The sequence below is a fragment of the Bubalus bubalis genome, chromosome 23, assembly GCF_019923935.1.
Source record: "Bubalus bubalis isolate 160015118507 breed Murrah chromosome 23, NDDB_SH_1, whole genome shotgun sequence".
NCBI lineage: Eukaryota > Metazoa > Chordata > Mammalia > Artiodactyla > Bovidae > Bubalus > Bubalus bubalis.
The window spans coordinates 16,450,470-16,478,458 of record NC_059179.1 but is presented as its reverse complement, the minus strand read 5'-3'; the positions used below and the strand labels follow the sequence as shown (position 1 = coordinate 16,478,458).

The following is a 27,989-nucleotide window of genomic DNA, read 5'->3' as shown; positions in this document are numbered from 1 at the left end:
CTGGCTTATCAAATTATGTGTTTTATTAGGAATATGCATATCAGAAATAGCTCTGTATTGTACACACAGTAATCATCTTGTTCTATATTGTATGGAGCGCATAGTACTATGCACATAGAACTACTCAATATTATGTAATTATTTGCATATCTGGTGGCCAATATAGATGTTATAGAGTATGAAGAACAGCAAATACATTTCTGCAGTGAAATTACACAATAAATGAAGAGAGGTCAGAGCAGGCACTCTCAGAAAAGATGATGGGAAGCAGGTGAACAATGCCGCAGATGAGAGGGAGTTGAAGACAACATCACTGAAGAAACTAGAGGATCTAACATTCCTCACACAGGAATGAAACAGAGCTGGTAAAAACGTGGCACAGAAAGTAACCCATTGACAACTGGGGTGGTGTCGAGGTCCTTTGGGTCAACCACAGATTTCAAGGTAAATTTTTGTAAAATTGTGGTCAGGAATAAAAACAGCTCCATGCGGGCCAGGCCCTCTCCCACACAAATCCGTTTCCCTGGAAACAACAAACACAGAGGGTACATACTCCTTGAACTCTGTCTTTCTGGCTGTCAGAAAAGATACTATGTAGTAGCCATTTGATGAATGTTTGAATGGATGGATGGATTGAATGGCTGGATAGACAGATGGGAAAAGGGTGAACACATATGCTATCCACCTAACATCTTATCATAATAAATATCATTCCTTCAAGAAATATTTACTGACTATTCCAAACACTTCATTAAATTATTCATGCATTATAACTTCAATTTCATATTTTCAAATTTCTACCCATCTTTTTCTATAAACCCACTTACACTGGCTGTATTTTCTGATCCTAATCTAGTAGTCCCACATGTTTCTTTTCATTCTTCACAGCCTCTGTTCTCTGCTCTAAGTATACGTACTCTTCATCAAACTCCAACACACCTTGAAGTTTCAAGTTTTATAACACACTTTTTTTTTTTTGGCTAAGATGTAGTTCTCTGATATTTTCAGTTCCCAGCTCAAGTTTTATTTCTAAATGGAAAGAACTGGGTCACCTCTCCAATGTTTCAGTAATCTAGCCCAATAATGAGGATGTTTCATGGGGATGGAAAGAGCATAGTTATTGGGCTGCTACCCCTCATCATGGACAAAGAGCATTTCTTCTACCAGCCCCAGGGTAGGTACTTTGTAACTCCCAGCTGATCCTTAGAAGGTATCCTGTCCTCTAAAGTACTGAATGGGGAAAAAAATTTATTACCTGTTGAGAAAGCCATGAAATGGTCACTCTTCCTAAAGTTGCCACTCTCATCCAGAAAGTGGCCAGGGTCAAACACCTCTGGGTTGGGAAATTCTTTGTCATCATATAGCACAGAAGTCAGTGATGTTAATATACCTGTGCCCTGGAAAGAACAGATGAAGATAAACTGAACTGTGAAAAAGTCACAGAGCTGGAAGAACTGCCTCAAATCATTTAGTCCAATCTTGTGATCAATAATGAAGAATCCTCAGACCAAAGAAGGGCAGTGACATTTTGAGGAAGAAAGAACAAGTTATAAAGAAGAATACATTTAAGACTAGTGGAATGATGCTGCTAAGTGAACAGCCTCTGAAATACTAGGTACATGGATTCTGGGGTGTCAGACCTTATGAACTATTCTGCTTATCACATTTGGACAGTGGTGTCTGACCACACCAGCTGCTTTACTTTATTTTTTTTAATTTAATTAATTTACTTTACTTTATAATATTGTATTGGTTTTCCCATACATTGCCATACATTTTTGCCATACATTGACTTGAATCTGCCATGAGTGTACATGTGTTCCCCATCCTGAACCCCTTTCCACCTGCCTCTCCACACCATCCCTCTGGGTCACCCCAGTGCACCAGCCCCGAGCATCCTGTATCATGCACCAAACCTGGACTGGCAATTCATTTCACATATGATATTTTACATGTTTCAGTACCATTCTCCCATATCATCCCACCCTCGCCCTCTCCCACAGAGTCCAAAAGACTATTCAATACATCTGTGTCTCTTTTGCTGTCTCACATACAGGGTTATCATTACCCTCTTTCTAAATTCCATATATATGTGTTAGTATACTGTATTGGTGTTTTTCTTTCTGGCTTACTTCACTCTGTATAATAGGCTCCAGTTTCATCCACCTCATTAGAACTGATTCAAATGTATTCTTTTTAATGGTTGATTAATATTTCATTGTGTATATGTACCACAGCTTTCTTTTACTATTATTATTATTATTTTATTTTACTTTTACTTTACAATATTGTATTGGTTTTGCCATACATCAACATGAATCCGCCACAGGGGTACACGTGTTCCCCATCCTGAACCCCCCTCCCACCTCCCTCCCATACCATCCCTCTGGGTCATCCCAGTGCACCAGCCCCAAGCATCCTGTATCATGCATCGAACCTGGACTGGCGATTCATTTCTTATATGATATTATACATGTTTTAATGCCATTCTTCCATATCATCCCACCCTCGCCCTCTCCCACAGAGTTCAAAAGCCTGTTCTATACATCTGTGTGTCTTTTGCTGTCTTGCATACAGGGTTATTGTTACAATCTTTCTAAATTCCATATATATGTGTTAGTATACGGTATTGGTGTTTTTCTTTCTGGCTTACTTCACTCTGTATAATAGGCTCCAGTTTCATTCACCTCATTAGAACTGATTCAAATGTATTCTTTTTAATGGATGAGTAATACTCCATTGTGTATATGTACCACAGCTTTCTTATCCATTCATCTGCTGATGGACATCTAGGTTGCTTCCAAGTGCTGGCTATTATAGACAGTGCTGCGATGAACATTGGGGTACACGTGTCTCTTTCGATTTCTAATACCATACACAAAAATAAACTCAAAATGGATTAAAGATCTAAATATAAGACCAGAAACTATTAAACTTCTAGAGGAAAACATATAGCAAAACACTCTCTGACATAAAACACAGTAGGATCCTCTATGACACACCTCCCAGAATACTGGAAATAAAAGCAAAAATAAACAAATGGGACCAAATTAAAATTAAAAGCTTCTACACAACAAAGGAAACTATAAGCAAGGTGAAAAGACAGCCTTCAGAATGGGAGAAAATAATAGCAAATGAAGCAACTGACAAAGAATTAACCTCAAAAATATACAAGCAACTCCTGCAGCTCAATTCCAGAAAAATAAACGACCCAATCAAACAGTGGGCCAAAGAACTAAACAGACATTTCTCCAAAGAAGACATACAGATGGCTAACAAACACATGAAAAGATACTCAACATCACTCATTATCAGAGAAATGCAAATCAAAACCACTATGAGGTACCATTTCATGCCAGTCAGAATGGCTGTGATCCAAAAGTCTACAAGCAATAAATGCTGGAGAGGGTGTGGAGAAAAAGGAACCTTTTCTTACACTGTTGGTGGGAATGCAAACTAGTACAGCCACTATGGAGAACAGTGTGGAGATTCCTTAAAGGACTGGAAATAGAACTGTCATATGACCCAGCAATCCCACTGCTGGGCTTACACACTGAGGAAACCAGAATTGAAAGAGACACATGTACCCCAATGTTCATCACAGCACTGTCTATAATAGCCAGCACTTGGAAGCAACCTAGATGTCCATCAGCAGACGAATGGATAAGAAATCTGTGGTACATATACACAATGGAGTATTACTCATCCATTAAAAAGAATACATTTGAATCAGTTCTAATGAGGTGAATGAAACTGGAGCCTATTATACAGAGTGAAGTAAGCCAGAAAGAAAAACACCAATACCGTATACTAACACATATATATGGAATTTAGAAAGATTGTAACGATAACCCTGTATGCAAGACAGCAAAAGACACACAGATGTATAGAACAGGCTTTTGAACTCTGTGGGAGAGGGCGAGGGTGGGATGATATGGAAGAATGGCATTAAAACATGTATAATATCATATAAGAAACGAATCGCCAGTCCAGGTTCGATGCATGATACAGGATGCTTGGGGCTGGTGCACTGGGATGACCCAGAGGGATGGTATGGGAGGGAGGTGGGAGGGGGGTTCAGGATGGGGAACACGTGTACCCCTGTGGCGGATTCATGTTGATGTATGGCAAAACCAATACAATATTGTAAAGTAATAAGCCTCCAATTAAAATAAATAAATTTATATTAAAAAAAGACAATTAGGACATTTTAAGTATAGCTTGTACATTAAATAATATTGTTGTTTCAGGGATAACTCCTGTGCACAAATGGTATTATTCCTCTGCGTCCAATAATCACTGTTATTGAGGTATGCATACTGAAGTAGGGAGCTTTTGATGGATAGTTGGATATGGATAGATAAGCATTTATTTATTTATTTATTTATTTTTTAAACTTTACATAATTGTATTAGTTTTGCCAAATATCAAAATGAATCCGCCACAGGTATACATGGATAAGCATTTATTAATGGAAGAAATTTTCACATATTGCCATATAGTGAAGTCGTTTTGTTTTATAAATAATTTAACTTGAATTCTGTATTAAGTAAAAGATCCTGTTATGGTCTATTGAATATGTTGTCCATGCTCCTGCTCAGTCATGTCCTACTCTTTTTGACCTCATGGACTGTAGCCCACCAGGCTCCACTGTCCATGGGATTTTCCAGGCAAGAATACTGGGATGGGTTGCCATTTCCTTCTCCAGGAGATCTTCCTGAGTCAGGGATTGAAATGGTATCTCCTGCATCTCTTGTACTGGCAGGTGAATTCTTTTACCACTGAGCCCCAGGGAAACTTCCCTAATCTGATAAAAAAAAATCTAACAAAATATACATAAAACATCATTCCTAATAGTAAGATGTTAACTTCCACTTTCCTTCATATCAGAGATAATACAAGGATGACACGAAGAAATTAACCCAGATAGCAGGATAATGTATATGGAAATTGCTATTAACTAGAGACATTTTCAAAATGACATTAAATTTAGCAAGGTTGTTACATATAAGGTCATCAAAATGATAAGATCAATTATATTTTGATCTTCCACATAAAATGGAAAATGCATTTTAAAATGCTTATAACAACAACAATAACCACTTTGGCAAGACAAAAAAATACGTAAACCACTGCCTGAAAAAATTATTGAAAAAATTAAAGAAAGCCCTTTAAAATAGAAAGACTATATCATATCCAATAAATGAAAAATTCAATGTGTCATGATATTAAGTCTTTCCAAACTGATCTTGCATGTCACTCTGATAAAAAAAAATCCCAGCAGAGTGTTCTGGTAAATCGACAGATTGATACTAATGTTCATTTGGAAATGTGAACAGCTATTGTTAGCCCAACAACATAAAAGAAGCAGAACAAATTTGGAAGTCTTGAATTGCTACCTGTCAAAATCCATTATAAAGCTTTATAGACTAAACTGGAAACAACACACAACCCATCAGTCCACCACACACATGGCTATTTTTACTTCTCTCACCATGTGTTCATCAAGGGTTGCACCCATACTGTGTAAATGAGAACTTCAAGACCAATGAGGTCAGTAAATGAGAAACCAATCCTACCTTTGGGATGAGGTAGTTTCTGAATTTAATGTCACAGGTCACCTCATGGGGCAGGTTGGTGGGGACCAGGTCAATGTATCTCTGGATCTCATGGACCACAGCATCTGTGTAGGGCATGTGGCTCTTGTCCTGCATGCAGGGGCTCCGGTGTCTGCCAATGACATGGTCAATCTCTTCCTGGATCTTAGCTGAAAGGAAGGTAAGGAAGACTGATGGAAAAAGAGGAAAATTCACACCACATTCCATACCAATTCAGGGATACATGAGCACTATGATGGTGTCCCAGTATCATTATACACAAAAACTATATGACCATAAGTGGAACTAAACATAGAGAGATAATGGCCATAATACAGGCACATAAAAGTCTCTTACAAGCCTGGCTTAAGCATCTATCAGTTCAGTTCAGTTCAGTCGCTCAGCCATGTCCAATTCTTTGCGACTCCATGAATTGCAGCACGTCAGGTCTTCCTGTCCACCACCAACCCCCAGAGTTCACTCAAACTCATGTCCATCGAGTCGGTGATGCCGTACAGCCATTTCATCCTCTGTCATTCCCTTCTCCTCCTGCCCCCAATCTCTCCCAGCATCAGAGTCTTTACCAATGAGTCAACTCTTCGCATGAGGTGGCCAAAGTACTGGAGTTTCAGCTTTAGCATCACTCCTTCCAAAGAAATCCCAGGGCTGATCTCCTTCACAATGGACTGGTTGGATCTCCTTGCAGTCCAAGGGACTCTCAAGAGTCTTCTCCAACACCACAGCTCAAAGCATCAATTCTTCGGGGCTCAGCTTTCTTCACAGTCCAACTCTCACATCTATACATGACCACTGGAAAAACCATAGCCTTGACTAGATGGACTTTGATGGCAAATTTATGTCTCTGCTTTTGAATATGCTATCTAGGTTGGTCATAACTTTCCTTCCAAGGAGTACGCATCTTTTAATTTCATGGCTGCAGTCACCATCTGCAATGATTTTGGAGCCCCAAAAAATGAAGTCTGACACTGTTTCTACTGTTTCCCCATCTATTTGCCATGAAGTGATGGGACTGGATGCCATGATCTTAGTTTTCTGAATGTCGAGCTTTAAGCCAATTTTTTCACTCTCCTCTTTCACTTTCATCAAGAGGCTTTTGAGTTCCTCTTCACTTTCTGCATTTCTGAGGTTATTGATATTTCTCCCGGCAATCTTGATTCCAGCTTGTGCTTCTTCCAGCCCAGCATTTCTCATGATGTACTCTGCATAGAAGTTAAATAAGCAGGGTGACAATATACAGGCTTGATGTACTCCTTTCCCTCTTTGGAACCAGTCTGTTGTTCCATGTCCAGTTCTAACTATTGCTTCCTGACCTGCATACAGGTTTCTCAAGAGGCAGGTCAGGTGGTCTGGTATTCCCATCTCTTTCAGAATTTTCCACAGTTTATTGTGATCCACACAGTCAAAGGCTTTGGCATAGTCAATAAAGCAGAAATAGATGTTTTTCTGGAAGTCTCTTCCTTTTTTGATGATCCAACAGATGTTGGCAATTTGATCTCTGGTTCCTCTGCCTTTTCTAAATCCAGCTTGAATATCTAGAAGCTCACCGTTCACATATTGCTGAAGCCTGGCTTGGAGAATTTTGAGCAGTACTTTACTAGTGTGTGAGATGAGTGCAATTGTGCAGTAGTTTGAGTATTCTTTGGCATTGCTTTTTTTGGGGATTGGAACGAAAACTGACCTTTTCCAGTCCTGTGACCACTGTTAAGTTTTCCAAATTTGCTGGCATATTGACTGTAGCACTTTCACAGCATCATCTTTCAGGATTTGAAGTAGCTCAACTGGAATTCCATCACCTCTAAGGCCCACTTGACTTCACATTCCAGGATGTCAGGCTTTAGGTGAGTGATCACACCATCGTGATTATCTTGGTCGTGAAGATCTTTTTTTTGTACAGTTCTTCTGTGTATTCTTGTCACCTCTTCTTAATATCTTCTGCTTGGTCCATACCATTTCTGTCCTTTATTGAGCACATCTTTGCATGAAATGTTCCTTTGGCATCTCTAATTTTCTTGAAGAGATCTCTAGTCTTTCCCCTTCTGTTGTTTTCCCTATTTCTTTGCATTGATCTTTGAGGAAGGCTTTCTTATCTCTCCTTGCTATTGTTTGGAACTCTGCATTCAGATGCTTATATCTTTCCTTTTCTCCTTTGCATTTCGCTTCTCTTCTTTTCACAGCTATTTGTAAGGCCTCCCCAGACAGCCATTTTGCTTTTTTGCATTTCTTTTCCATGGGGATGGTCTTGATCCCTGTCTCCTGTACAATGTCATGAACTTCCATCCATAGTTCATAAGGCACTCTATCTATCAGATCTAGTCTCTTAAATCTATTTCTCACTTCCACTGTATAATCATAAGGGATTTGATTTAGGTCACCCTTGAATGGTCTAGTGGTTTTCCCTACTTTCTTCAGTTTAAATCTGAATTTGGCACATCTTTCTATATTAGCATACATGATAAAACAAAGAGAAATGATGAAATGTTTCAAATATAAACAGAATATAAAGTCAAGAAATTATAGTCCTTAAAGAAGAAACAAGAATCAAATATTAACTTTATATCAGAATAACACAGGTTGAAAAGTTAAATTATAAAACATGTGTTTTGTGTATTTGTGTATTATGCGTGTGCAATTTGCAATGGTACTCAGGTCATTCTCCAGCTGTCAAATGCCACCACTTTCAGCATTCTAGCAGTTTCTTCTAAAATTCATGTCCTTTTTCTTAATAATGACTATTTTTATTTCTCACTCACAGATTGTTAAACAGTATCTGACATCTTGGTATGAGAGTTGAGAATTTACATCTCCATCCTTCCTCATACAAAATCACACACACACCACACACACATACACATCCCCTTAATCTATTTCCCCAATATATTTACACCACAATTTCTGATGGTTAGAATATTCATTGTACCATCATTCTATAATGCTCTCTGGTAAGACAATTATGATCACGCTTCATTTTCTTACTTTCTTAGACTTAACCACATGTCTTTATTTCAATTCATAAAATTCTCTACCCGGATTCAATTATTTCCAAATGCTTAGGTAGATGTTCAAACTATTCAGAAGCCACAAGTAGTCCATCACCTCTCTTTTGTTCTTGGTATCTCCCCAAACACCTGCTTTATTCATATAACCCATTTAGAAATGCATATTTTCCAGGCCTGCTGTCTAGCAACAACATTGACACTTTCACTCTCCTTCATGAGATTTCCAAATCCTTGGAGCCCATGACCTTCCTCTGACATTACTTCAGGCATTTGGATGAGAAAGGGGAAAGAGTGGGTAAAAATTTTGTTAAACATACAAGTCTGAAAATACCCTTTTAAAAATTAATACCCAGTTTGATAGTTGCCCTTGAATTATGATGCTGATATGAACTCTTTTATCTATGACCTGCTACATCTCTCTGAATGTCTTTGTGATTTTTCTCTTTTATCCAGGTATTCTGAAATTTTATGACCCTGTGTCTTTGGGTGGATGTTCTTATTTCATTCACTCTGTGAGACATGTTGAGAGAATTTTCTATCTACATAGCAAAACTTGGAAGTCTTTTCTTCAGAGTGCTCACTCTCTGGAGTTTTCCTCTAGCTGCTGAATTTCAGGAAGCAGGATGGGAAAGGAGCTAAGAATCTCTGAATTCAAGAAGTGGATTCTTCCCTAACCTTTCCTCTAAGCTGTGACCTCACTCTTTACCCCTGTCTCTGCCCAGTGTCCTAAGTAGGGCCTCTTAGATTCCCTTTCTCTAGACAGTAAACCTTTTTCATCCTGTTGGAGAAACAGAGTTACCTGATGAAAGGAGTTATCAAAGACTTGTGGCTGGGAGAGTTTCCTTTATCAGCCTATGCCTTCCTCTATCTTTTTTGAACTAGGCACTTCCAAACATAACCTTAAGGGCTGTAAGAACATAAATGACTTCTCCTTGTTTGATGACACCACTCTAATGGCAGAAAGTGAAGAGGAACTGAAGAGCCTTTTGATGACAGTGAAAGAGGAGAGTGAAATGCTGGCTTAAAACTCAACATTCAAAAAACTAAGATCATGGCATCTGGTCCCATCACTTTATGGCAGTGATTAGATAGCATTGCTGACTCAATGGACATGAATTTAAGCAAACTCTAGGAGATAGGGAAAGACAGGGGACTCTGGAATGCTGAAGGCCATGGGGTCACAAAGAGTTGAATACGACTTAGCCACTGAACAACAACCACAATATTATACCATTTCCTCTTCTGACATTTAGGCTATAACTTCATCCTCTCTATTGACTTCATTGTCAACCCTCAATATGCTCTCTGTGTTTCAGAAATTTGTTGAATATTTGTTGGCTGCTTCCTGACTCCAGCTTAGAAAGGCTAATTCTCATAGGTTATAGGTTATAATCATTTCAGTGGTATTCTGACAACAAACAAGAAAATGTGTGCTTCTAAAATTAACGATAGCCTTTAAAACTTAATTTCTAACAAATAAATCTTTCTTTTTGAAAGATAAAATTCTTGACCCCTTAAAATGTGTATTTTGGCAACAACCATTTTTCTGGAAACAAACTTATGGATTAATACAATTTCTTTATATACATATCTTAAGCTAATTTATTGTCAATCTAACTCTTTAGAGGACTTCCTAGATTGTTGAAATTGCATCAGGCAGCCTCACCAAATTTCTATGATTTCCAATCTCTTTAATAAGGAGAGCTTCCAGTGTCCCAACCCTGGTTCCTTTCTTTCTTTCTTTCTTTGATTTTTGGCTGCTCTGTCCATAGCATGTGGGACCTTAGTTTCCTGACCTGGGTTTGAATCAATACTCCCTGCATTGGAGATTCAGTTGTAAGCACTAGACCACTGGGGAAGTTCTTGGACCATAGTTCTAGAACACTGTATTTTCAGAATGTAGGGACATCAGAGTGGTCTTTCCATAATTGAAACCAATATGCAGTTCGAGGCCAATTCATGCTGGCTGTGCTTGTTACACATGACCTCCCACGAAATTCAGATGCTTAATATCTTCACAAATTATGTAAAGATGTCACATTACTATCCCTTCATTAAATCTGGGGGAAAAAGTTAAGCTGCTCAGTCCGAGATTTAAGTAATTCTCTGAGAGAAACAAGGTGGAATACATTCAAGTGTCTTTCTATCATCTCTTCTGAGGTCACCCTGCCCACCACGTTATCATACCTGTGACCTCTGGGTGTTTCAGTAGGAGGAGGAGCCCATATCTCAGTGTGGTGCTCGTCGTCTCTGTCCCAGCTGCAAACAAATCCAGTACAGTGTTTGCCAAGTTTTCAACTGTATACTCCAGTTCTTGATTGTGCTTTTCCTAGGAATGATTTAATTAAAAAGTTACAAAGCATACAAAAAAGGAGGAAGTATGGACCAGTAATAGCAAAAATAATAAGTTGACACAAATCATTTCTGAGGAAATCCAGATATGGACTTACTAAACAAAAACTTTAAGACACATGTCTTTAGTATGCTTAAATAGCTAATGAAAATCATCAAGAACTAAAGAAAATATTGAAAAGATATTGAAAATAATGAAAAGTGTATGAACTAGTATAGAATAACAAGAAAGGTACTATAAAAATAAACAAAACAGAATTTTGGAGCTAGAAATCACACTATCTGAACATTTTTAAATTTACCAGAGAGTTTGAACAGTAGACTATGGGAAATCTGAGAAAGAAACAGCAACTCTGAAGCAGAATAAAAAATTTCCAGTGTGATCATCAGAAAGAAAAAGGAATAAAGAAAAATAAATAGAACCTAAGGACCCATGGCACTCAATCAATTGTACTAACATCCACTTTATGAGATCCCAGAAAAGAGTTAGGGAAGGAACAGAAAATAAGTATTTGAATAAGAATGACTGAAAACTTCCAGCATTTTGTGAAGTACATGAATCTAGAAATCCAAAAAGCTAAAGAAACTCCAAGAGGAATGAAACCAAATAGACTCACTGTGAGGCATATTTTAATCAGACTGTCAAAAGCCAAAGCAAAAGAGAGAACGTTTAAAACATCAAGAGAATAGTAACTTATCATGTACAAAGGATCATCATTAGGATAACAGCTCATTTTTTCCACAGACACCATAGAGGCCAAATATCAATGGAAAGATATATTTAAAATCTCAAGTGTAAATATGTCAACCAAGAATTTTGCATTTGGCAAAACCATCCCTCCATAATTTACGAGACATAAGACATCCCCAAATTAAAAGCTAAGGGGTTCCAGTTAACAAAACCAAAGGACAAGATGATAATTCAAAGCCAGATTGACAAAGTCCCTTGTTAAAAATAGCTATGTAGGTAAATGGAAAAGCAAAAGCCACTGTATTCTAATATAAAAGCCTCATTTCATTTCCCATATTATTTAAAAGAAAAAAATCATGAAACAATCATTATAAGTATATGATTCTAGGCACAAAATATAAAGATGTGATTTTGTGACACCAATAAAATAAAGGGGGGATGAAGCTGGATGGGAGCAGAGTTAATGTACATGATTTGAAGCTATTGAGGAATCAGTTCATACTGAATTGTTATGAATTTAGAATGTTAACAGTAATCTCTTTTATAAGTATTAAGAAATTAATTTTAAAACACAAAAAAAATTGGATGGAAATTAAAAAAGGTACCTTAGGAAAAGATCAAACAAAACTAAGGCCATATTGAAGGAACTAAAAAACAAAAATTATAAAATACATTACAGCAAAAAATTATAGGGCAGAAATAAATTCTTCAATGTGAATAATTAATCGATTGAAACTCATGGTTTAAGACAGATATTGAAAGAATAAGATTTTAAATTGTTTATCTAAATATTCCACTACATATTCATAATATATCTATACAAGTATAGAATATAATTTAGCCATTAAAAAAAAGGAAATTCTGATGTCTGTGACAACATAGATGGGCCTTGAAGTTGTGCTAAGTGAAATAAATGAGACACAGAAAGACAAGTTACCATATGATTAAATTCATATGTAAAATATTTTAAAAACTTCATCTTATAAATAGAGAGGATACATTGGTGGCTGCAAGAGTTGGGAGGAGAGATCAAAATGAATAAATAGTCCAGTTATAAAATAAATAAGTCCTGGTGATGTAATAAACAGCATGATGACTATCAGATCAGATCAGACCAGTCGCTCAGTCATGTCCAACTCTTTGAAACCCCATGAATCGCAGCACGCCAGGCCTCCCAGTCCATCACCAACTCCCAGAGTTCACGCTGACTCACGTCCATCGAGTCAGTGATGCCATCCAGCCAACAGAGGATGCTCTGTCATCCCCTTCTCCTCCTGCCCCCAATCCCTCCCAGCATCAGAGTCTTTTCCAATGAGTCAACTCTTCGCATGAGGTGGCCAAAGTACTGGAGTTTCAGCTTTAGCATCATTCCTTCCAAAGAAATCCCAGGGCTGATCTCCTTCAGAATGGACTGGTTGGATCTCCTTGCAGTCCAAGGGACTCTCAAGAGTCTTCTCCAACACCACACTTCAAAAGCATCAATTCTTCGGTGCTCAGCCTTCTTCACAGTCCAACTCTCACATCCATACATGACCACAGGAAAAACCATAGCCTTGACTAGATGGACCTTTGTTGGCAAAGTAATGTCTCTGCTTTTCAATATGCTATCTAGGTTGGTCATAACTTTCCTTCCAAGGAGTAAGCGTCTTTTAATTTCATGGCTGCAGTCACCATCTGCAGTGATTTTGGAGCCCAGAAAAATAAAGTCTGACACTGTTTCCCCATCTATTTCCCATGAAGTGATGGGACCGGATGCCATGATCTTCATTTTCTGAATGTTAAGCTTTAAGCCAACTTTTTCACTCTCCTCTTTCACTTTCATCAAGAGGCTTTTGAGTTCCTCTTCACTTTCTGCCATAAGGGTGGTGTCATCTGCATATCTGAGGTTATTGATATTTCTCCCGGCAATCTTGATTCCAGCTTGTGTTTCTTCCAGTCCAGCGTTTCTCATGATGTACTCTGTATATAAGTTAAATAAACAGGCTGACAAAATACAGCCTTGACGTACTCCTTTTCCTATTTGGAACCAGTCTGATGACTATAGTTAATGACATATTCCCTATTTGAATTGCTAAGAGAGCAAATCCTAAGATTTATAAGAAAAATCTGTAACTATGTGTGATAATAAATGTTAATTATGTATATTGTAGTAATCATTTTTAATATATGCATATATTGAATCATTATGTGACACTATAATCTAATAACTAATATGTTATATGTCAACTATTCTCAACAAAAAACCTTGTATGTGGTACAAGATATTGTACATTTGAGATGCCAAAACACAAATACATTGAACGAGAAAGAGGGAAGGAGATTTTGCAAATTATGAGTAGCCAAATAAAGCAAGACTGGAAAAATTTTTATCAAAAATAGTTTAAAGGGACCAAATAAGAATGGGATGTTTTATATTGGACTAAAAAAGGTGAATTCATCAAGTCATATAATTATAAACATGTATTCATCAAGCAACAGAGCCCCCAAAATATATGAAGCAAACATTTATAGAATTGAAAGGATAAATGGAGAGTTCTACAATAACAGTGGGAGGTTTCAAAACTCAGCTTTCAATAATTTATAGCATACCTAGACAAAAGATCAATGAGTAAATATATAAGACTTGAACAACCCTAGAGTCAATTATTCTCACAGATATATAAAGAATACTCCACTCAACAAGAGGAGAATGCACAGTCTTCTCCTGTGTATATAACTTTTTATGTTATATGCACTTCTCAAGTGTACATATAACTTTTTCCACAGTAAACTATATGTTAGGTCATAAACAATTCTTGACAAATTGAAAAAGATAAAAATGATACAAACTATCTTCTCTGACCACAATAAAATGAGGCTAGAAATAAAAAACAGAATGAAAATGTTCAAATGCATAAACAGAGAAAAATAAATCTGATATCTCCACATGTAAAGACCCTGGAAGTTCAACTCCATTCCTAATAACAAGTGAAAAGCTGAACAGACTAAAATCAACAATTCTTTTAAGACTCCTAAGAGAGTTGAGCACAAAGGGAAAATCACTGTCCCCTAAATTGGAGAGGTTGGCAGGGCGATATAGGGAGTCAGACTTACCAAAGAAGAGCACACGAATGGAAATCACAATGAAATTCAGTGGTAAGGCAGGAAAATCTGAATAATATTTGAGAAATTGCTAAAAGCTCAGTGAGGAAAACTCTGAGAGAAGGATGACTCAACAGGATGACTGAGTCATCCAGAAGCTACCATAATTTTTTAAATTTATTCTAGGAGCTTGACCAAATTCTGACAGTACACCTGGAGAAAAATCCCCTCATGTTTCCAGCAGAGGAAGGGCAAAAGGAAAAAAATAATTAAATGAAGTATAGCTTATTTTTAAAACTGTGCTAGTTTTAGGTATACAGCAGAGGATATACACTTTTTTGGATTCTTTTCCATTATAGGTTATTACAAGATATTGAATACCGTCCCTTGTGTTTTACAGTAATTATCTATTTTATATATAGTAGTTATAATAAGACTAATAGTAGTATCTATTAATCCCATACTCCCATTTAATCACCCCTTTCCTTTATTACCTAACCATAAGTTTGTTTACTCTGTCTGAGTCTGTTTCTGTTTTATAAATAAGTTAACTTATGTATATATATATATATATATATATATATATTTAGATTCCACATATAAGTGATATATAATATTTGTCTTTGTCTTCCTTCACTTAGTATGATAATCTCTAGGCCCATCCATATTACTCAAATGGCATTATTTAATTCATTTTTAATGGCTGAGTAATATTCCATTGAATATATATATATATATATACACCACATCCTCTCTATCCATTCATCTGTTGATGAATACTTAGGTTGCTTTCATGTCTTGGCTACTGTAAATAGTGCTACTATGAACACTGGGGTTCATAACATCAAATTATAGTTTTCTCTGGATGCATACCTAGGAGTGGGATTGCTGATCATATGAGAACTCTATTAATAGTTTTTAAAGAAACCTTCATACTGTTCTCCATAATGGCAGCACCAATTTACATTCACACCAATAGTGTAGGAGGATTCCCTTTACTCCACATCCTCTCTACCATTTACGGCATGCATGCCTAGTTACTCATTCGTGTCCAGCTCTTTTTGATCCCATGGACTACAGCCTGACAGACTCTTCTGTCCCTGGAATTATCCCAGCATGAATACTGGAGTGGGTTGCCACTTCCTTCTCCAGAAAATCTTCCTGACCTGGGATCAAACCCTAGATCTCCAGTGGCTTCTGCACTGGCAGGCAGATTCTTCACCACTGAGCCACATTTGTAGACTTTCTGATGATGGCCACTCTGACCAGTGTGAAGTGACACCTCATTGTAGTTTTTATTTGTATTTCTCTAGTAATTTGCACTTCCCTCATGGCTCAGATGGTAAAGAATCCACCTGCAGTGTGAGAGACCTGGGTTCAATCCCTGGATTGGGAAGAGCCCCTGGAGGAGGGCATGACAACCCACTCCAGTATTCTTGCCTGGAAAATTCCATGGATAGAGAAGCCTGGTGGGCTGCCAACTCCAGTCCATGGAGTTGCAAAGAGTCGGACACAACTGAGTGACTGAGCATGAATGCATGCTTATATGTAAGCATATAATACCAAAAATATCCATTTTTACTTTATTTTTATAATACCAAAATATCAAAGCTCAACAACAAAGACAAGGAACCTAATTTTAAAGGGGTAAAGGACTTGAATAACAATATTTCTCCAAAGAAGAAATAAAAATGAGTAATGACACATGAAATATATTCTATATCATTGTTCATTGAGGAAATGCAAACTAAAGCCACAAAGAGAGATTTGTGGCTTCACATTAACCAGACTAGCATTAATGACTACAAGAAACTAGAAAATAAATAATGGTGACTATGTGGGAAAATAAGAATGCTTTACATTGCTGGTAGGAATATAAATGCTTCAGTCACCATGGGAAAATCTGGCTATTTCTAAAAATGTCAGACTTAAAATTACCATAGGCCTCATAGATTTCACTCCTAGGAATATACTCAACATAAATGAAAATATGTCCATGAAGAAATTTGTACACAAATTTTTGTGGCAATAATGTTCATTAAGACCCAAAGGGAAACACCAACAATGTCCACAAATACATAAATGTATAAAAAGTCATGGTACTTATATTAAAATGGAATACCATGCAGCCATACAAGAGAGTAACAAATACTGGTATACACTATAACTTAGATAAGAATCCAAAACATTATACTAGATGAAGCCAAAAACAAAAGGGGCAATGCTATGAGTTTTTTTATATGCTACATTCATGCATGCATTCTAAGTCGTTTCAGTCGTGTCAGACTCTTTGTGACTCCATGGACTGTAGCCTGCTAAGCTCCACTATCCATGGGATTCTCCAGGCAAGAATACTGGAGTGGGTTGCCATGCCCTCCTCCAAAGGATATTTCCAACCCAGGGATTGAACTCGTGTCTCTTATGTCTCCTGCACTGTCAGGAGGGTTCTTTACCACTAGCACCACCTGAGTAGTCCCATACTATATTCATAACAAGCAAATCCATAGACATAAAGCAGAAAACAGGTTAACACATGATGGGGTGGAGGGAATGAAGAGTGATCATTTAATGGATATGGTATGTTTCTGGAGAGCAAGAGGAAAGTTTTGAAATAAGAGAACTAGTGATTACACAACATTTTGAGTGCAAGTATATACAACTAAATCATATACTTTAAAATGGTGAATTGCATGTTTATGAATTTCACCTATATTTTAAAATGATGTTGCTCCATAAGTCGATCAACAGATTTCCTGCAATCCCTATAAAAATCCCTAATTTCTTTGCATAAATTGACTAGTTTATCCTATAATTAACCTGAAAATTCAAAGCATTCAGAATGGCCAAAACACTTTTTAAAATTAACAACAAAATTAGAGTTCTCACTTTTCTCAACTTCATAACTAAATACAAAACTAATAATTAAGATGACCAGATGATATGCTACCAGTATAAGGACTGACATTTAGATTAATGGAATAGATGTCAGGTTACACAAATAATCTAGGGCTTCCCTTGCAACTCAGTCAGTAAAGAATCTGCCTGCAGTGCAGGAGACCCGGGTTCAATCCTTAGTTGGGAAGATCCTCTGGAGAAGGAAATGGCAACCCACTCCAGTATCCTTGCCTGGAAAATCTCGTGGACAGAGGAGCCTGGTGGGCTGCAGTCCACGGGGTTGCAAAGAGTCAGGCCCGAATGAGCATCTAACACTTACTTACTTACACAAATAAAGGGTCAAATTTTGAGTGCACTAATCTTTGACAAGGGTGCCAAGAAGGAAAAAGGGTGTCTTTTCAACACATGGTATATAATTCATGCCCACAGACATATAATTCCAGCTCCATATCTATACCAATTCATTTTTACTTCACACTCAAAGTGCTCTCTCTCTCTTCCATCCACCTACTCTTTCTCATCACAGGCCTATGTATACTGTATATAATATATACAGTATTCACCATCTAAAATTCCTTCCCCTGTCCTTCAATGCAAATATATTAAGATTTATTTCCAACCACTTGTTATGCAGGAAGCCCAGCTAGATTAAGCCATTCTTTTCCATTCCCTTATACAGAGTATGCAATGATCATGTTCAACTTCATCTTATTCCATGATATTTTGTGTTTTTTAACTTGTTTCTAATTGTTTCCATTTCATCTGAGGTGTCATTCTGTACTTCTGTAGGAAGATTACTAGTAGGTGAAGAGTAGAATCAATATATTCAACTAATTTAACAATTAAACATTATATCTTCCATAATGCGTACTATAGATTTATTTGGACATACATCATGTACTTAAAATGTTTGTCAACATTGCTGGCCAAACCACTGAAACATCGCTGGTAAATTCAACAGCCCTAAAAATGCACAAGCAATCAAATAATCGAGCTGTCATTAACATTTTACCTGTTCCATCTTGGTCAGGAAACAATCAATAAAGTCCCGAGGGTTGTTCATGTCCAGGGATGCTTGGTGTTCCCTTGTTTTCTCCAAAATATAACTTTTCATACAAGTATAATTTTCAAAGAATTTTTTATGTTTCCCTGGGACATAATCAATGAGAGCAGGGAAAGAACTACAGAGCTAGAAAAAAAAAATGTTCATTAAAAGAAAACACTAAATGAAGATTCAAATATTATATGCCAAGTCCTGGTTAGAAAATGTATTTTAATATTAAAATAATATGATCACTATATAGATGGGACTTTTTAACTTCACAAATACATAGTTTTCTATGCTGATAGATGTATTTCAGGGAGAAAATTATAACCAGGGATCAATGATGGTATTCATCTCCTATACTCATACATCATGTTTACAGTACAAAGGCATCTTTGTATCAATTCTTTCATTTTCTGCATTAATTCTCCCCACAATTATGTAATAAGAGATAGCATGAAACACAGTGATTCACCTTTTATAGATGACATCAGACTGGGAGTTTAGGTAACCTGTTATAGAAAACAAGCTGATCCCTGATATTTCTATTTCTGTTTAGTGGCATCAACCATAAAATCGGTATTTTAGGACTAAAAGGGTCCTAAAGATACCATGAAACACAACTCAACATTTTATGGATGAAGTAACTGGGAACCAGAGCAATTAAGTGACCTCTGTACTCTTACACCATTGTCTTTTAGGCAGGGGGCAGAACATTTAGCTCAGCACAGGGTACACCAGTGACGTTGGTTTGTGGTTCCTACACTAAAAAATAATCATTTTGTCATCCTCAAAGCAATTATTTTGTCAGTTAAGATACCAACTGAAGCACCAAACTCTCCTATCATATTCAGTGTCCTGTGGGAGCCCCTTGAAGGAGATACTGTCTTTCTTCCCAAACAGATATTTCTGTCAGCTAACATGCTGAAGAATCCATGAGTAGAGATTGGGTAACAAGACTTGTGGGCAATGGAAGACTTTCCAGTAGGACCTTGAAGTCCTTCTACTTCTGTGGTCACGCTTTGGGGAAATTACCAAAGTAGTTTACAGAAATTGGTCTTTGGATCTTGGTGGAAAAACCACTGAACAGGGTCAATGGGATGGAATTGCAGTTCTGTATTCTGGGCATGTATTTTCCTGTCTATCATTAAAGGCTCTGCCGTCATCCCCAGATGAGTACTCCATGATGCTAAGCTCTGGGCAGGAATGTGCTGTTCACACATTCACCTCACAGCTTGGTGCCCAGAGAGATCTGGATCTCATGGAGAAAAGAGCCAAAATGATTCCTTGAGAAGAAAGGACTTTGGCCTCACCTGAATCCAAGGAGAGCCCAGAATTCTGGCATTTTCATTCAGTCTTTCCATTAGATCTAGAAAAGTCTGATCTTTATAATCAAAACGATTCTGGAAGATAATGGAGCAGATCACATTGCAGGGTGCACAGCCCAGGATGAAAGTGGGGTCACAGGGCAACCCTAAAGAATAACAAACAATTTAAACACACCATTAAAACATATGCAAGAGACACTTGGTGTTTGAGATAACAGGTAAAGGTAATTTTAGAAACTCTAAAGTGATATCTCATCAACAAATTCCTTTAAAAATAAATATTCAGCATGCATAAAATCAGCACATCACTTTACCTTAACCTGAGTAGGATATTTCAGCACAGCTAGTTAAATAATGGGCTTTTACAAATATTAAATTCACTCCCACCTTGACTTGTACCCTTTTCACTCAAGGTGCCTGTTAATTTGAAGGGAAAATGACAAGAACATTTAAGGAGGCCATTTTGTATGATTTAATAATGAAAGTTATCAATGTTGAATATCATCTGTCTGAAAATTAAACACTGACAGAAAGAAAGAAAATAATTAGGGAATTCAAAATGAATAGTTGAAAAACTCATGTGCAGAATCAGGGAGGAAAATCTTAAGTGAGAGAGAGAGACTGTAGTTGAATTCATGCATTTGAAAAAATAAATGTAATAAAACACAAAGTACCCATGCTATATGAGAAGAAAAACTAAGGTACAAGTGAACAATTAACCAATTATTATAAATTGGATTTTTGTCTAAAGTAATATAAAATGTAAAATTTTAATTTCAAACATAAACCCCCAGATAAGTGAAATAAAAAGGGTAACTTGATGAGTGGAATTCCCTTAATTTTGTTTCCATGTTTAAAATTTCTTCTTTTTTAAGAATTAATGTCCCTCATTTACCATGGTCATTAAAATTAATATATTTGGAATAAATACTGTAGAGGATGTGGGGAAAAGGAAACACTCCTATACTGTTGGTGGGAATGTAAATTGATGGAACCACTATAGAGAACTGTATGGAGGTTCCTTAAAAAACTAAAAATAGAGCTACCATATGATTCAGCAATCCCACTCCTGGGCATATATTCAGAAAAGATAAAAACTCTAATTAAAAAAGATACGTGCATCCCGATTTCATGGCAGCACTATTTATAATAGCCAAGACATGGAAACTGGAGAAGGCAATGGCAACCCATTCCAGTATTAGTGCCTGGAGAATCCCATGCAAAGACGAGCCGGGTGGGCTACCATCCGTGAGGTCACAAAGGGTTGAACACGGCTGAAGTGACTTGGCACAAGACATGAAAACAACCTAAATGTCCATCGACAGATGCATGGATACCGAAGATGTGAAACACACACACGTAATGAATATTGTTGCTGTTGTTTAGTCTCTAAGTCATGTCTGATTCTTTGTGACCCCAGGACTATAGTCTGCCAGGCCCCTCTGTCCATGGGATTTCCCAGGCAAGAATACTGAAGTGGGTTTCCATTTCCTTCTCCAGGAGATCTTTCCAGTCCAAGGATTGAACCCACATCTCCTGCATTGGCTGGCAGATTCTTAACCACTAATGCCATCAAGGAAGCCCCCCAAAATATTACTCAGTCACTAAAATAAAGAAATAATGCCATTTTCAGCATTATGAAATTATTATATTGGTGAAGTAAGCCAGACAAAGATAATTATCATATGATATTGCTTATGGTATGTGAACTGAGAACTTCTAGATGTACCATCTGGATTTAGAAAAGGCAGAGGAATGAGATATCAAATTGCCAACATCTGTTGTATTATTTGCAACAGACTTCCAGAAAAACATCTACTTCTGCCTCATTGACTACACTAAAGCCTTTGACTGTGTGGATCACAACAAACTGTGGAAAATTTTCAAGAGATGGGAATACCAGACCACCTTACCCGCCTCCCAAGAAATCTGCATGCAGGTCAAGAAGCAACAGTTAGAACCAGACATGGAACAACAGACTGGTTTCAATTGGAAAAGGAGTATGTCAAGGCTGTACATTGTCACCCTGCTTATTTATCTTATATGCAAAGTACATCATGTGAAATGCCAGGCTGGATGAAGCACAAGCTGGAATCAAGATGCCGGGAGAAATATCAATCAATCCAGTTCAGGTCAGTTGCTCAGTCCTGTCCTGATCCTCTGTGACCCCATGGGCTGCAGCACGCCAGGCCTCCCTGTCCATCACCAACTCTGGGAGTTTGCTCAAAGTCACCTCCATCAGGTCAGTGATGCCCTCCAACCATTTCATCCTCTGTTGTCCCCGTCTCTTCCTTTCGTCAATCTTTCCCAGCATCACGGTCTTTCCAAAGAGTCAGTTCTTCACATCAGATGACTAAAGTATCAGAGCTTTAGCATGAGTGCTTCCAATGAATACTAAGGACTGATTTCCTTTAGCATTGACTGGTTTGATATTCTTGCTGTCCAAGGGACTTTCAAGAGTCTTCTCCAACACCACAGTTCAAAAGCATCAGTTCTTTGTCACTCAGCTTTCTTTGTGGTACAACTCTCTTACATCACTAGTAGTGATCTTACATCACTACTGGAAAAACCATAGCTGTGACTATCTGGACCATTGTTGGCAAAATGAGGTCTCTGCTTTTTAATATGCTGTCTAGGTTGGTCATAACTTTTCTTCCAAGGAGCAAGCATCTTTTAATTTCATGGCTGCAGTCACCATCTGCAGTGATTTTGGAGCCCAAGAAAATAAAGCCTGTCATTGTTTCTACTGTTTCCCAATCTATTTGCCATGAAGTGATAGGGGTGGGGGGAAATGCCATGATCTTAGTTTTTTTGAATGTTGAGTTTTAAGCCAGCTTTTTCATGCTCCTCTTTCACTTTCATCAAGAGACTTCTAGTTCTTCTTTGCTTTCTGCCATAAGGGTAGTGTCATGTGCATATCTGAGGTTATTGATATTTTTACCAAAAAGGTGACTTCTACCTATTAACTTTAGGCTGCCTAAAGTTATCCTGAGCCAACAGCTTCCTCTAAACATACCCTGTGACACAGCTCTGCCCACAAGAGGGACAAGACCCAGCTGTACCCACCAATGAGCAGGTTTCAGTCCCACCCACCAGGAAGCCTGCACAGCTCCAGGACCAATCTCACCCCGCTAGGGGCAGACATCAGAAATTAGAAGAACTATAATCCTGCAGCCTGTGGAACAGAGACCACAAACACAGAAGTTTAGACAAAATGAGATGGCAGAGAAATATATTGCAGACTGTACATTTGTTACTAAAATCCAAAAAAGATGGGGCAAAATTTGCAAACTGAAAACAGAACCAAATTCTACTTGAAGAAGACAAGATAAACAGGTGTTGCTAAGGTCAAAATTTCGTTAAATAAATATTTTATGACTTGGTTCCAAATACGAAAAGGAGTACATCAAGACTGTATATTGTCACCCTGCTTATTTAATGTATATGCAGAATACATCATGAGAAATGCTGGGCTGGAGGAAGCACAAGCTGGAATCAAGATTGCTGGGAGAAATATCAATAACCTCAGATATGCAGATGACACCACTCTTAGGGCAGAAAATGAAGAAGAACTAAAGAGCCTCTTGATGAAAGTGAAAGAGGACAGTGAAAAAGTTGGCTTAAAGCTCAACATTCAGAAAAATAAGATCACGACATCCGGTCCCATCACTTCATGGCAAATAGATGGGGAAATAGTGGAAACAGTGGCAGAATTTATTTTCTGGGGCTCCAAAATCCTGCAGATGGTGATTGCAACCATGAAATTAAAAGATGCTTACTCCTTGGAAGGAAAGTTATGACCAACCTAGACAGCATATTCAAAAGCAGAGACATTACTTTGCCAACAAAGGTCCGTCTAGTCAAGGCTATGGTTTTTCCAGTAGTCATGTATGGATGTGAGAGTTGAACCATAAAGAAAGCTGAGCACAGAAGAATTGATGCTTTTGAACTGTAGTGTTGGAGAATACTCTTGAGAGTCCCTTGGACTGCAAGAAGATCCAACCAGTCCATCCTAAATGAAATCAGTCCTGGGTGTTCATTGGAAGAACTGATGTTGAAGCTGAAACTCCAATACTTTGGTCACCTGATGCAAAGAGCTGACTCATTTGAAAAGACCCAGATGCTGGGAAAGATTGAGGGCAAGAGGAGAAGGGGATGACAGAGGATAAGATGGTTGGATGTCATCACCAAGTCAATGGACTTGGGTTTGGGTGGACTCTGGGAGTTGGTCATGGACAGGAAGGCCTGGTGTGCTGTGGCTCAAGGGGTCTCAAAGAGTCAGACACGAATAAAAGACTGAACTCAACTGAACTGACTTGGTATATATGTGTTTTAACAGAATTAAGATGTAGCATATATTTATTCCAAATATATAAATCGGTACAATTAGTATTGAATAACAAGAAATAATGAATGCTGATACTTTTTAAAGAGTGCTGTCACTGAGGAAACCAGAATTGAAAGAGACATGTGTACCCCAATGTTCATCACAGCACTGTTTATAATAGCCAGGACATGGAAGCAACCTAGATGTCCATCAGCAGATGAATGGATAAGAAAGCTGTGGTACATATACACAATGGAGTATTACTCAGCCATTAAAAAGAATACATTTGAATCAGTTCTAATGAGGTGGATGAAACTGGAGCCTATTATACAGAGTGAAGTAAGCCAGAAAGAAAAACACCAATACCGTATACTAACACATATATATGGAATTTAGAAAAATTGTAACGATAACCCTGTATGCAAGACAGCAAAAGAGACACTGATGTATAGAACAGTCTTTTGGACTCTGTGGGAGAGGGAGAGGGTGGGATGATTTGGGAGAATGGCATTGAAATATGTATAATATCATATATGAAATGAGTTGCCAGTCCAGGTTCGATGCATGAGACATGGTGCTCGGGGCTGGTGCACTGGGACGACCCAGAGGGATGGTATGGGGAGGGAGGAGGGAGGAGGGTTCAGGATGGGGAGCACAGGTATACCTGTGGCAGATTCATTTTGATATATGGCAAAACCAATACAATATTGTAAAGTTAAATAAAATAAAAATTAAAAAAAGATAGTAATATAAAGAGTGCTGTCTTTACAGAGAAAGCATAATTGATGAGAATTGCACTAAGATATCCCAAGATGATTAAAATCATAGATGGTATTACTATTGGCCAGAATTGTAGGCCTGAGCCTTGGCAGTAACTCTCAAAAGTGTCTGTAAGGCTGAATATATAAATATAGTCCACTTACGTGAACACACATATTACTTGTTTCATGCCACATAATGGTCATTCCCACCCTGTTCAATTAACAAGTATTTCCTGGTAAAATATTCCGGAATAGACAACCATATTACCTCTACCCTTCTCTGTTCTTTAATATTTTTAGGAAATGACACAAAACTATGTTTTGTGATTTCTGATTTGAAAACAAAGTTCAGGAGATAATTTGATTAAATGATCTTTATACTCACACTGCATGCATAGTCATGGGAGTATACACATAATAAGCACAGATACACAAAACCTCCTTGGCTGCCTATGCTTTATAACCCCCTCCCCCCATCTAAGGGCTAACAACCAATACTAGTATGAAAGATGAGGCCCTCCCTGAAATATCTCCAAGGTTGTCACTGGAGAGAGAGAAGTCTGTTAAAGTCAGACTTAAGAGAAAATAGAATCACCCACCGTTGGTTTTTCTCAACTCCTCCACCAGGCAGCACGCTTCCTGTTGAACACGGTCCTCCATGCTCCTTTTCCCCATCCCGAAATCCCGCAGGGTCACTAGGGAGAAGCGCCGGGTCTCCTTCCATATCTTCCCATTGCTGAAAATGATTCCTACAGCAGGGGAAACAGAAACTAGGAGCAAGTTCTAGGGAAGGAGGAGTGAGCTGACACATGGCAGCCTCAGAGAGGGAACACGATCTGCTGAGGGACCATGGCAGAGAGTTGTCAAATTTCCTTTTCCATCCTCCCCACTCCAACCATTTACCAATGCTGAACACCCACACATACACACCTACCATATCCCTTAGAAGCTCTTTGAATCACTGGGAAACTGCCTCTTCCAGAAAACTCCTCTGCCAGGTCAATCAGAGCTTCTTTCACTGCTTCATATCCATGCAAGACCACCAGGGGCTTCATGCCAAAATACAGAGTGAACACAGGGCCGTAGACTTTTGAGAGCTGGGAATGGAGATGCATGTAATAGCAAAAGAAGTCAATATGAGATACTATGTTGTGTCTGATGCAGAATGTATCATCATCCTGCTATTATGTTTTTATTCTGCCAGAGACAGCCTAATTATGTATTAAATTCAGAATTTAATGCAGAAATGTGGTGGTAATTGTTATAGGTTCTACTTATGGATGACTTGAAATGCTGGGTAATGGCCCAAGTAGCTGGTACACAGATTATAATTAATCCTCAAATCAGCACTTTCAGTGGGTTTATTTGCCCCACTATAAATAAAGAAACCGAGGTTGTGGAATTCTGTTCCATGTCCAGCACCCCAGGGCTAATATTTAGAGGATTCAAATTTGAAGATCATAGTCACCCTCTCATCCTTGAGAAGCAATGTAGCAATCCTTAAGGTCCACCTTTTGGACCAACAGCCAGCTCACTGCTTCAGAATCACCCATGAAGCAGTCATTAGAATTCTGACTCTGTAGCCCTATGATGAATACTATAAATTTATAACTTAAAAAATAAGTTCATATAACTCTAATGCCCAGCCTAGTTTGAGATCCTCTGGTATCCCTAACACAGAAAGAGAGGAAGCATCATAGAGGCAGTGCCAGGACATGCAGCATCTCATGGAAGAACAACACCTTCTGTGCAGCAGCATTCACAGGATACAGATGGCAGTTTCCTGCAGAATCCAAATGAATGTTGCTGCCACCAGTGGGACCCTAACTGATGACTTCTTTCTTTCATTCCCCCATGATCATCCTAATCCTAAATTAATTCCTTAACACCAGGCACAATGCCCTTCTTCAGAAAAGTTCTGTTTTCCTGGTCATCTGAACAAAACACACAGCTTATATAGTAAATGATTTCAGGAAAGAAATCACTAATCTCATGCTGAAGCTGAAGCTCCAGTACTTTGTTTGGCTACCTGATGTGAAGAGCCAACTCATTAGAAAAGACTTTGATGCTGGGAAAGATTAAAGGCAGAAGAGGACGACAGAAGATGAGATGGCTGGATGGCATCACTGACTCAATGGACTTGAGTTTAAGCAAGCTCTGGAGGGTGGTGAAAGACAGAGAAACCTGGCATCCTGCAGTCCATGGGGTCACAAAGAGTAGGACACAACTGAGCAACTGAACAACAATATAGTAAATGATTTCTGGAAAGAAATCACTAATCACAAAACACTTCACTTACCCTTTACTTTCAGTCCCAAATCGTAGCAAATGGCTGTGAAATAAAGAAAGGAGGCAACACTCCCAAGCTTTTAAAACTTAATTATTTTGATTCTACCATGCAAAGACCTAAACTCTTCTCTACTCACAAAACTCATTACTTTGTTCCTCTTTTTATGATAATAATAGGCCTGAAAAGGCAAGAAAAATATCAAATTTACAGGGAGTAATTTGCTTCAAACTGACCTGCTTTAAGAGTGTGCTCAAAATAATATATATTATTTTTTTAATTGGGCTTATTTTACTTACCTTTTACAAGACACTGGAGGAACATAAAACCTACTTACATTGCTTACAGATTTGCTGATGTCATTAACATCTAATTGTAGGATATTTCCAAGAATTGGGAGAGGAGTGGGGCCCGGCGGGAGCTTCCCTTTCCCAGAGCTCTGTTTCCAGAGTGAGATAAGAAGCAGAAAGCAGAGACAGAGCACCAGGACCACAGGCAGATCCATTGACGCCTTCTCTTCTTACTCGGATGACTGTGAGCCTGAAATCAAAAGCTTTTGTAACAGTCCCTGCTAATTCAACTTGGGCCTCTCTGAGGAATAAAGATAC

The 27,989-nt window shown here is 38.0% G+C and overlaps 1 protein-coding gene across 1 annotated transcript; it reads right to left on the bottom strand.

The window, feature by feature from the left end:
• Positions 1 to 5: 5 nt before the first annotated feature.
• Positions 6 to 27,989, bottom strand: LOC102396619 (cytochrome P450 2C42). Its single transcript, XM_006046303.4, has 9 exons — positions 27,719 to 27,989; positions 26,029 to 26,191; positions 25,694 to 25,843; positions 19,992 to 20,152; positions 18,646 to 18,822; positions 10,802 to 10,943; positions 5,580 to 5,767; positions 1,256 to 1,397; positions 6 to 523 (listed from the first exon to the last, which is right to left on the bottom strand). Exons 1-9 carry the CDS (start codon positions 27,884 to 27,886, stop codon positions 342 to 344), a joined length of 1,473 nt encoding a protein of 490 aa, XP_006046365.3. The 5' UTR covers positions 27,887 to 27,989; the 3' UTR covers positions 6 to 341.